Source organism: Crocodylus siamensis, chromosome 1 (genome assembly GCF_052110815.1).
Source record: "Crocodylus siamensis isolate JL-2025a chromosome 1, ASM5211081v1, whole genome shotgun sequence".
Lineage (NCBI taxonomy): Eukaryota > Metazoa > Chordata > Crocodylia > Crocodylidae > Crocodylus > Crocodylus siamensis.
The window spans coordinates 33851320-33863926 of NC_143395.1; the positions used below are offsets into that span (position 1 = coordinate 33851320).

The 12607-nt window shown below is 38.2% G+C and overlaps 1 protein-coding gene across 1 annotated transcript in view; it reads right to left on the reverse strand.

Moving 5' to 3' along the window:
• The window catches only part of SNTG2 (syntrophin gamma 2), a 597901-nt gene that overhangs the window by 291677 nt on the left and 293617 nt on the right, over positions 1-12607 (reverse strand). The window contains exons 3-4 of the mRNA XM_090031379.1: positions 5517-5573; positions 5358-5415 (exon numbers count right to left, since the gene is read on the reverse strand). Of these exons, the coding sequence (XP_089887505.1) occupies positions 5358-5415; positions 5517-5573 (115 nt within the window). The remainder of the gene's footprint in view (positions 1-5357; positions 5416-5516; positions 5574-12607) is intronic.

Below are 12607 nucleotides of genomic sequence, written 5' to 3' on the forward strand. Positions count from 1 at the left end.
TGTCTTGGGAGTCTGAGTTTCTTTGCCAGTTACTCTTAAATTTCCCCTTTCTGATGGGCACTCAAGTCCCCCGGCGTGGGCTAGAAAATTCCAGACCAGGTGAACTCTTCATCTTTAATGAGAGTTGACCTCTTTCTGAAGTTATGGACATGTGTGATTGGACCTCAGAAGAGCGGGAAAAGCTTTGCGAGGTAAATAAATTGATACTTATGAAAGAACAACCAACCATGTGCACTGGCTGAGAGGGCTGTGTGACATATAGAGTGCTGTGTGCAGTGATGAATGATTGGCTGTTGAAATGATTGATGGATGACTGGTGGCTGTGTCTATAACTGCAGATGGATTGAAAGGGCCTGGGTCTCCAGGGCTCTCCATGTCTCCAGTCTCCTGCTGAGTGTGCTGCATTGTGTGGTGTGGTGTGCCCGAGGCTTGGAGCAGCCAGAGGTCGAGCTGGAGTGTGAGTGACCAAGGAGGGTCACTGCAGCGGCTGTGGTGCATTGTGCCCAAGGGCCGGGGCAGCCAGAAGCCAACATTGAGCCAGGATTGTGTACAGAGTGAGGGCACAGTGGGTATGGGTTGAGGTGACCAATATTCCCTTCTGTATTTCCCTCTGTTCCTTTGTGTAACTGAGTGGTACTGCTGAGTGAGGGAGAAAAAGGCTTCTCTATGGTGCCCTTGCTGTTGTATAGTGGTTCTTGTATTGGTATTCATTGAGCTTGCTAGATGTAAATTGGTTAGTATCACTGAGATTGTTGTTGTTGAATTGAGGTTTTATTGTTGATATTTTGCTGTTGTTGATAATATATATAATTAATTACCTCTCTGTTGTTGTGGCCTTAATTCACTAATTAATTACTTAGGGCCAGGGTAGCACTGGGCTGTAGACTGAGAGCAGGCTGCCTACCATCCTTTAGTAAGGCAGTGCCCATGGCCATGCTGATTTGCATAAGTGCTTTATTGCTGGCTTCTGCCTCAACATGTCCCCTATTCATTCAGTAGGTATATTTCTTCTAAAATGTAAATAGCCATTAACTAGGGTGACTCCATTCAATGTCTGCTACCTCACCTGACTGTAACTTTTCAGTTCAGCCATGTTGCAAAATTGCAGAAAAATACAGAGCCTGACTTAATCTATATATGAAAAAATGATACAAATGATACAGTTTATCATTAGCTTTACAAAGAGATCAAATGTTAGGTTAGTTGAATCAACCTTGGGGCAAATATCTCTGACTGAGACGCACTAAACCCTCAAATCCTTCCTGCTTTTGGGTTGGGCTTATGACAATAACCATTTCCTTAATTAGTGGAGAGATATAGTTTAATAGTGCCCACTGGGGTTCTGCAATATAATATTTCACTGTCAGTTTATAAACATTCTTTTCTTTCCATTTACCATACTTTTGCTTGGACAAAAACATTCATTTTTCCTCAAATCATTTTACATACTCTCATCTAATCAATGCCATGCATAAAATGAATTCACTCAAATATCTATGCAGAGAATGCTGAATTAACATTTCTATAGCATTTAATGAAAGTGGACTCTCATGGCTGAGCTCTCCCACACATAAATTACTTTTACTTGGACTGATTATGTTCATACACAGGGCTTTTTTCTTATTTAGAAAGGGTAGTAAGAATAGGAAGGCTTCTGCCTCCAGCTCATATTCATTTCAGCTATTGAGAGTTTCTATGACCTGTATAATAAGTGGAGCATGGTAGGCAGGATGGAAACTTGGCACCTAAGACATGGGGCCATCAGCGGTTTTAAATACTGGGGTAAGAATCCTGACCTGGGTGAAGACCCAATGGAGAACATGAAACACTAGCAATATTTTGCCTTTTTGTTAAGGTTCTTGAGGAGAACATGGATAGGACAAATATATTAATTTAACAATTGGGCAATCAGAGCAGTGGATAGGTGCCTATCACTATATTTTTAAAATAAAAAAAATCACAAAAATATTCTGCTTATGAACTGGCCAGTTCATGAGGAACATCTCTGTGAAAGCCACATTCAACTCTGCATTGAATGAGTAATTTGATCTGGATGTTACAAATACAATGATCACAAATCATGGGCCCTCATCAGAAAGGAGTGTCTTTCCTGATGAAGGTGATGAAGGAAATGTATTTCTTTTCTTTGTTGACATTTGAGCTCTTAAAATCAGTAACAAGATCCAATGGAAACTAGAAATTCTGTATTATCACAATTAGAATGGAAATACCTTCAACTGTCTATGAGGTCAATGCTTTTGAAATATTTCCCCTCTCCCTGATTTCATTCTAAGCTTGAAACTAAATGCAGCACCAAGACACGTAATAATTCAACTAGCTGGGGAAATTCATGGAATAAACAAGAACAGCACTGTACAGTCTGAATATGAAGTGCCATTGATAAGCAAAATGTTGTATCAACAGAAAGAAGCACATCTTCAGATGATATTGGCAGCAACATTAAAATCTTCTATATGGATTTCAGGAAAAGGGTGTTAAATCCTCTAAATTGCAGGGAAGAGAAAATGATAGCACATGCCATCATAAACAGTAGGAAATTAATGCCATTGCTAATGAGGTGCAACTTTCCTTTAAAATGTAGGCTATTTGGCTTGAGGAAACAAAATACATCAAAATTCCTCAAAAACATCACTTCTTTAATTCTCAAATCAGCAATCCAGTGGCTTTACAGTAGTACATAAGTTAGTATATGATATGAGCCTTTCTAATTAATTTATTTGCTTCAAGTCATAGCTCATCTTAATACTCTTGCCAAGGTTGTATTTCCAGATAGGCTGTCAATTTTGCATTAACAACACCTGGAATACAGCAATTCCTTGTTTGATTAATTCACATCTGATTGTTCATTCAGAAACCTTGCTTGAGATTGGTCATTTTTTTTCTCATTCCCCGCTCCATCCCTGACAACTCCTTGTGTGAAACCTGAAATAATTCATGCGTCAGCTACCCAATAAAAAATTATAAACTGTTTTAGTTTCTACTCTAAAGTATATTAGAAGCTGTTCTCTCTTTCTGTCTCCCTTACAGATAGAAAGGGTCAGCCCTAGAACAGAAATAGAGACATAGGCTGCATGACTAACTGCATGTCTTAGAGTGCACCAATGTACGCAAACTATGTGCCTACCTATCTACAATGTACAGGATCCTGTACTGTCTTCCAACTCTACCAAGCCATATAATAACTATAAAGCTAATGTTTTCTTAAAGTTTTAAATTGTTTGTTAAATATAATCTTTTTTAGTTGCAAGTGTTGACACTTGTAGAAAAGAATTATAGATGAGCTTCTTTTTTGGTGGGGGGGGAGGGAGTTGTTTGTTGCTTTGTTCCCCCCCTCCACTTAACTCTTCCTTTATGCAGAGATACTCTGGAATGTAAAAGGTTTGGCTATCCATTTTATTGGGGGTGGGGGGCTGTACAGTTTTGCATTCTTAATAAGGGACATCTGTTTTAAAAGGAAAATGTTGACAATAGAGGTACCATTCAGCATTTGCACCCAACAAATACTTCATGAAAGGAGCTTTGCTAGATTGACATATTCTGTCTTGTAACAGGCACCAAAATCATTTCCTATTGTGCTGATTTATAGTAGTCCATGATAGATGGAATCGTATTGTGAAGTATGCAGCCAGAATAACCTATTTACACCTGCTTCATTACACTGCTTGAGCTAAGGAATCTAATCTTCAGCTATCAAAGGTAGTACATATCCACTGCATCCAACACACACAGTACTAGTAAGTTGCTCTGTTATTTGCTGAATATAGGTTCTGCCATTTTCTTCTACTACATGCAATACCAGGTGCTCCTTATGTAATATGCTTATTTGACAATCAGAATATTCCCTGATGTGGAGTGGGTGGCTCTACCCCCTCTCAACCTGTCAGGGCTACACTATTAGCCCTGTTAATTTCAAAGCTGCTTTTAGAGGCACAGCACTTTCAGGAAGTATATGAAATGAGCAGCAAACAGCTGGGTAGAGTAAAAATGTAATGAGGATTAATAAGAACTGAAAAACAAAAGAGTAGGCTGTTCCTACATCAATTAACAGATGAAAAAAAGTTTTAGTGGCTTTAATATTAAAATTTATAGAACTTGGCCTGCTGGAGCTGTAGCAAAGCTCTGTGCCCCATCATGCAGAGGTCCATGCATTCATTTTTATTAAAAAGACACATTTGTCCACAGAAAGATAGTATAATTATCAAGATCTGTGTGGCTATCTTTTGACTTACACATACAATTTTTAACTAAACCTGTTAAGGTTTTGAGTATCTTAAGTAAGTTTCTTTTAGAGAAAACATTATCTTTGGATGATGGATATAAGCCATGTCTTTGACCCTGATTGCCTATACTTTTTATCATTATTAATATACTTGACACAATTTTACTCTCTATCCTTTAAAACTGGAATTCACCTTTATGCCCTCTGGGATTAACTAGTTCATCAAGTCTTAATCAGTTTCTCTGAAACAGATGATTTCTGGGTAATGCTTTAACTGTGTGTTGTATTAAATCGGTGGTACTCTACCTTTTGGCCCTATGGGCCACATAAGCAGTGTGGGGACTGCCTGTAGGCTAAAATGCACCCTCACCCTGGTGTCTGACATCACTCCTTTCCATCTCTCTGCACAATAGAATTGTATCCTAGGCTCCTGGTGCTGTCCCTGTCCAGCCCTTTGTGTGGGGGCTGGGTGCAGAATCTGAGACTCCCCACAGGTCTGGAGGCTTGGCAGCAGGGGAGCAGTGCCACCTGCTGTCAAATTTCCCAAACTCTGGGGAGCCCCATGGATCAGATGACATAGCATCATGCGCCAGATCTGGCCAATGGGCTGAAGGTTGAACAACCCTGTGTTACACTAATTTATACACTGTGTTACAAAAAAAAGTATTCAATATTGCTTCAGGCTGCCTTATTCCATCTAGGCAGGTATAGGCATATCAATGGTAGTAAATTAGTGTAAGGAAAAGGATCATCATAGTTTATTTGTCTGCTGCACTATTAAAAGTGAGTCAGTAGAGTTAGTTTTATTTTTTTCACAAGCCATGTTAAGTACAGTGTTTTAAAACAATGACATATACTGTCATAAAAATACATTCTCTAAAATTAGATTTTAACTTCAGTCCTCAATGCCTTCATAAAACTGTGGACTATTTTCAATCTGACACACAGAATTGTCCATATCCTGACTTCAGCCATTTGCTGAAAGGGTTAAAAATGGTGTAATGTCAATGTCATGACCTGTAAATATACTGAAATTCTGAGGTACATCCCATTCCATTTTAAAGAACATAATGTAGACAACATCAGAAACCTGTTTGAGTATAAATATGTGTTTTACCTGCTTGGTCTTTAAATATTTTTGATACGACGACAGGCACTTTATGCTCAGCACCACCCTGTAAAAAAGGTGCATCAATAATGAAATCTTAATTAACACTTTCATGCCCTAATGATGCTAAAGTTAGAAAGAAAAAATAAAACAAAGGGTTATCCATACCTTTATACTTAAGCCCAAGCCACCAACTTGTTGTCTACGAAGTGTAACAGTTCTGTGCTTTAAAAAATTGTAAAAAAAATAAATTTAGGCAAAAATACAATGTCTAAACATATATATAACATGTATACACTTTAATATGTTAGCTTACACTTAAATAATTACTCATAAGACTTTCACCCCATAAGTCTCAGAGAATGAAATTCCCTCTAAAGAGTTCAAATGTCACAGAAACACATTTAACTGCTTCACATGTTTTTAAAAAAGGAAACGAAAACTAAACTAAACAAATGCCAAATCCAAAAACTATGTACAGTCCTGAACAGCTATTTGTTCTGGTGTAAGCTTCACCTATACATTTTGTTATGCTTTTTCATTGTTATTTTCCTATGTCTAAGGTGATACAAACTTTTTCCATGAATATTTCTTCATTTTGTTCTGAGAAATGTTTTCATAGCGAACTCTGAGATGTGTGCACTCATAGCTGGGTTTATTTTCTTTTGTTCTTTCAGTTTTTCCCTTTACTTTTCAACTACATACACCTGTTTTTCAAATTCCTATCTTCTAACCTGTGACAACTCTCTTACAAAACACATTAAAGACTTCTTGTAGCCGTCTGCTTCTCATGGTTATTTTCTCCAATGCTTCTGCTAAAACACACTCAGGAGATAACATCTTTATAAACATTTTCTATACTAGTCTCTCATGTTTAGTCATAGTGCTCTGTATTTGACATTTTGCTCATGGTAACTGAAATCATAATGGGACTAATATCTTTATTTCATCCCTTGACGAAAGAAAAAAAGGGCAGGGGGGGAAGCACAGTAGTACAGATTTTCTTCTTTAGTGACAAGCTTACCCATTAAGCCACATCTCATCATCCAGAATGCTGACTCTTGGATATTTAATTCTTCTTACTCTTGTATATTCTGTCTTTTATATTGTTACTTTTAGATTTATATTTGTTGCCTGACTGTGACTTTGCTAATTTCTTTCCAAACTTTAGTCCAAAGTCCAAACTCTAATCATATTTAACTTCCAGCTTTTTTCTTGTACTTAGCTTAGCATTGTTGCCCTTGATAGTCTCATAAGAATTTCATGCATCACATCCTGATATTACAATGGTAAAGCTAATGTAATGTAATGTAAAATAATAATAATACAAAATACCTTTATCATGGTCTGGTACATTCCAAGGCCGAATCACAAGATAGCAGAATATGTTAAAAATACACCTGAAGTTAATAAATAATGGCCTAAGGTACATCTTAACACGTTTCAAATATATATGACTCAACTTCAGATCAAATGGCTCTAGCTTTGGCATAAGTTTGACTCCAGCTCTGAACCTTCTAGTTGACCCTTGTCTCCACTGTGTTCTAAACCAATGCTGTGACTCCAGTGAGAAATTTCCAGTCAAATTCAGAATATGGAACTTAGATGCATCTGCTCCTGTGTTTTCATTTGTGTCATTAACACTCAGGAAAAATGCTCAGTGAATAACAAGTTGAAACCACCTCTTTTCTCAGAGTTTTGTAGAGAGTCAAGACAGAGAGCACTGATACAGGGAAAGAGTTTCATGTTCGTGCTGATATATAAATGGCTGAAAACTGGTCAGGTCAGATTAGGTAGACAGCTGACAGTACATAGGGTGAATAGGGAAGATTAGAGGCAGTGAAAGGGGTTAATTCCATTGAACTATGCCACAGTTATGCATGTGTGCTGTTATTATGTACTAATAACTTTAGGCCACATGTAAAATGTTATAGAAATAATGGACATTTTTCTTTGGGAAACAGATTTCTTATGCTGTTGGGCAACAATGGAAGTGAACAGGCAATAATATTAAATAGTAAAGTCACTATGGCACATGAAGGTGAATATTACACACTGTAAATCCATTCCTCCTGCCTTTCCCAAACCTCTTTTATTATGCCACTTTTTTCATTTTCCCATTTTCCAGTGCGATGCCTCCTCAACATGCTGCATGGATCCTAATGATCCCCTGGCACTTTCCTTAAGGGAGGACATCATTCAGATGTCTTGGCTCATGTCTGACCTCCCTCCACTTTGTGCTGTGTGCCAATTAACTGCTATATTCACCCTCTAAGTTACCTGTCCTTTGACAATAACAGTAATCATTGGGCTCCAATCTATTATCTGCATCATTTTTAACAGTTTATGACAGGAAATTAAAACTTTTTTTACTGACTTACTCTGCTTTCTAGTCAAATACTATAAGTCTAGACAGACCTTTAAAAGAGCCACACCAAGGATAAGTCGTGTCTAGTAATTTTATTGTAAATTCTACTACAGTGTTCCTTCAAGAAGGTGACTATGCATACGCTTAGCTCTGCAAACAAATTAAACCAAAGGAAGAGCTATGGTTGAGAAAATGAATATAAATTCCCTCACCACATTGTAACACTTAATTATCTGATGTTCCAATACATATAGGCTGGAAGGATATCATTAGGAATTTTGCTAAGCTAAAAGGAAACAAAAAGTAATCTACTGGCATTTTTCCATGCAATTTATTTATAATTAACATGCATGTGCATACATCATTGACAGATACATTTCTTAAATGGTAATACTGAGGATAAAATATATATCTTTGAGATGAACAGTATTTAATGTATGTAATTTGCATAATATCTATATTTAGTTTTGTGGAATCTGGCATTTAAATTACATCAATGTATAGCATGGCTCATTACATAGTTTTAAATATTTATATTAAAGCCAGTTTCAAAAAATTGCTTGCATCCTTTTAAAAATGTCAGCTATTTTAAATAAAATTACAGAAAAAATACAACATTTAAACAATGGGACAAGACTAACCTATACAGAAAAGATGGGCTCTATCTAAACCAGAATGAAACCAGAATTTAGCACTAAAAATTAAAAGTGTCATAGAGCAGTTTTGAAACTAAAAAGTGAGGGGAAACCAGCAAGTCCAGAATAGCACACAGGTTAGGTTGATGCAATCCCAAAGGGGGGCATCATACAGATTCTATACTGCCTTGAAGAAGATAGTAGAGGAGTAAGAAGTATAACTATATATAATAGGGGATAAATCATAACATCTAGACTAGGTACAGACATTCAAAAAGCCCAAGGCAAAATTGATCTGTTACATAGTTTTCTGTAAGTGGCATCATTTAGATTGATAGTGAACCGAGCACACATTCCCTTTCTGTGGGGTAGTGCAGGGGAGTATATCTTAGGCTGGATTCTGCCATTTTTAAATTAGTCTATGTTTGCCAAATTCCTGTTCTGTTATGGGTATGGACCGGTTTCTGAACATTTATTTCGGTAAAAGTGTAATGCCTGTACCTAGTCCTAGAGTTCCAGTCAGATAGCATGAGCAGTAATGAGCAGATCAGCAAGTATAAAATTTGCGAGTGCTTCTACACAAATGCCAGAAGCCTGAAAAAAAAGATGGATGAGCTAAAACATCTGGTAATAACATAAAAATCTTGTTTGAAGGGAGAGCTACCATAGAATTGCTGTGGATGGAAATCCCATACTTGAATAAAACAAATATAGTGCAACTCTTGTACTACCAAACCCCTGGTCAGGAACATGAATGTCATTATGAAATCAGCAGGGAGATTTGAAAAGCTACTAAAATGGGCTAAGCCATAATAATGGGAGACTTCAACTTTCCTAGATGGGTAAACACCACATCATAGCGAGACGTGGAGATAAAATTTCTGGATGTGATAAAAGATTGCATTCTGGAACAATTCATCTTGCAACTCACAAAAAGTAAAGCAATTTTAGGCTGAATCCTGAGTAACACACAGGACCTTATTCAAGAGTTACCTTTAGGTGAGACGCTCAGTAATAGCAAACATAACAGTCCACCATGTCATTATACAACTTTAGGAAGGGAAATGACACAGAAATGAGGAAGCTGCTCAGAATGAAGCTTGAAGTAGTAGTCAAAAACTTTAAAGGGCTGCAGGCATCCCGAAAGCTGTTTAAAAATATCATATTAGAGGCTCAGGAAAAATGCATAACATAAATCAAAAAGGGCACCAAGTGGATTGATAAAACCCGTGTGCAATTTAACAGCAGAGTTAAGGAAGCTATTCAAGGCAAAGAGATGTCCTTTAGAAAATGACAATTGTGCAGAAGTGAGGAAAGTAAGAAAGCTCACAAAACACTAGCAGGTCAAGTGTAAAAGTGAAATAAGGCAGGCCAAAAAAAGAATATGAGAGTGTCTAGCAAAAGACACTAAAGTTAATCATAAAAACATTTTAAAATACATCAGGAGGAAGCCATAGAGAGAATCAGTGAGAGCATTAGATGATTGCCAGGGTATCAACATACTGGGGAAATCCCTAAGCCATATGAAACCTTCCTCGTAGATAGTTCTAAGAAGTTGGACCATAATTTAGGTGACAAAAGAAGAAGTTTTAGAGCAGATTAATAAATTAAATATTAATAGCATCAGGACCAGATGACATTCACCCAGGAGTTCTGAATGAACTCAAAGGTGAAAGTGCAGAACTGTGTGTAGCCTATCTTTACAAACAGCCTCTGTGCCAGAGAAGTGGTGCATCATCAATATAACACCTATCTTCTAAAAGCATGTCAGAGGTGATTCTGGGAACTACTGACCTCTTCTATCTAGTGTTTACTTCCACTCCTGGCAAGTCGGTAGAAGTTATAATAAAGAATAAAATTAGCAGTTGCATGGATAAATATGATCCACTGGGGAAAACTCAGCATGATTTTTGTAAAGGGAAATTTTGTCTCACCAATCTACTGAATTTTTTAAAGAGTGTTAATAAGCACATGGACAACGGGGATTCAGTTGACATAATATATCTGGACTTTCAAAAAGCTCTCAGAGAGGTCCATTGCCAAAGGCTTTTAAGAAAACTGTTGCCACAGAACTGGAGAGAGGGACCTTTTGTGGGATGAGAGCTGGTTAAAAAATAGAAGCAAAGGGTAGGGTTAACTGTTCACTTGTCTGAATAGACAGAGATCAAAAGTGAGGTATCGCCAGGTTCAGTACCAGGCCCAATTTGTACAATGTTTTCATCAGTGACATAGAAATGGGATTGTACAGTGAAATCTCCAAGTTTGCAGATGACACCACATTACTTCATATAGTGAGATCCAAAACTGGCAAAAAGGATTTGCAGTAAGATCTCACCAAGCAAAATGAGTGAGCAAAAAAATGGTAGCTAAACTTTAAATGATGACAAGTGCAATGTAGTGCACTAAGGAGAAAAAAAAGCCTCAGCTTGACCTACATAATGCTGGGTTCTGAACGAGCTGTTATAACTCAGGAAAGAGATCTTGGAGTCATTTTAAATAGTTCTTGATACTTCTTGAAAAGATAGTTCTTGAAAAGTAGTAGATAGTAGATAGTTCTTGAAAAGTCAGCAACCAAAAAAAACCAATCAAAACAATAAACTTTTGGGTACCGTTAAGGAGGGAACAGAAAACAAAATAGAGAACAACATCATGCCATTTTACAAATCCATGGTGCACCCATAACTTGAGTACTGTGTGTAGTTTTGGTCTCTGCATATTCAAAAGGATGTTAGATTTGGAAAAGGTATAGAGAAGGGCAAACAAAATGATCAGGTGTATAAAGTAGATGCCATATGACGAGAGACTAAAAAGCATGAATGGCATGTGCCCCCAGTGGCTGGGAGAGCATGGCAGTGCTGATGGCGGTGGGAGCCCAGTGGCAATAAACGCAGAGCTCCTGCAGATGCTGCCAGCACTGTCAGCAGCCAGGGAGGGAGGTGATGAGTGCCGAGCAAGGGTCGGCAACCACCCGCAGGCACCGCCAGCAGCAGCAGCATCCAGTGGCAATCGTGGACCACCCACAGATGCTGCTGGTGATTTCAGCAGTGGGTTGGTGAGTGGCGACCGCCCACAGGAGCCACTGACAGTGTTGGCAGTGCCTTTTTTCAGGGGGTGCACCGCCACAGTCAGGGGGTGCTCATGCACCCACATGCACCCCTTTGCATTGCCCCTGTTAAAAGGGCTAGGAAACTTCAATTTGGAAAAGAGAAGGCTAAGGGGGGGATACAATATAGATTTAATAAAACCATGATCAGTGCAGACAAAGTGAACAAGGAATTGTTATGAACCAAGTCCTACAATACTAGAATTATGGGGGCACCCACTGAAAACAGTAGGACAGATTAACCCCACCACCCCAAACTGGGACTGGCTCCTGGGGCCTGGGGCCACCTTCTGATGCTGTGCACTAGGATTGGATGCCTGATTAGGGGACCAGGACCCAGGGCTCCACACAGGTACAGAAATTTTGCAGCAGGGGAGCATTGACACTGCTCCCCTGCTGCCAACCTTCTGTCCTGTGGGGCACCATGTGGGCTGGAGGACATGATGATGTAGGCCAGATCTGGCCTGTGGGCTTAGTGTTGAGCATCCCTGCTCTCAATTTGTCTGGTTCAGGGATCTCCCTCTAGCATCCACTTCTGTCACCTTCACAAACAGGATAATGGACTAGATAGATCATTGGTCTGATCTAGTAGGGCATTTCTTGTGTTGTTACATTCTTAAAGTAAGGTTGTAAAGTCAATAATTCAAAAGTTGGGAATTTCCATAATTCAGATTGTTTAAGCTAACTTTTAATCAGTCTGCCTGGTCTATGTACTATGATGTGGTATTTTAATCACAAGTTCATATACTAACTTTTCCACAGGGGCCTCACCTGACTTAATACAGAGGATAATGCATCTTCTTTGAAAGAACAGCTATTCAATATTGATTCCAAATAACTCCTGGATCACTGAGGAAGTTCCAGAGGACTGGATGGAGTTAAAGCTGAGTCAGCAGTGAAAAAAGCAAATGGAACTACTCAGGATATTATAAGCCTGTTAGATGGACATTGATCTTGAGAAAAATAATGGAACAGCCAATACAGGACTCAGTTAATAAAGAATTAAAGAAGCATCAAATGCTTAATGGCTTTATGGAAAACAGATCTTTTCAAACGAACATATTTTTTAATGCAATTACAAGTTTGGTCAATAAAGGTAACAGTGTTGATTTAACATACTTAGGGTGTGGATGCAAAAGACATTGACTACAAA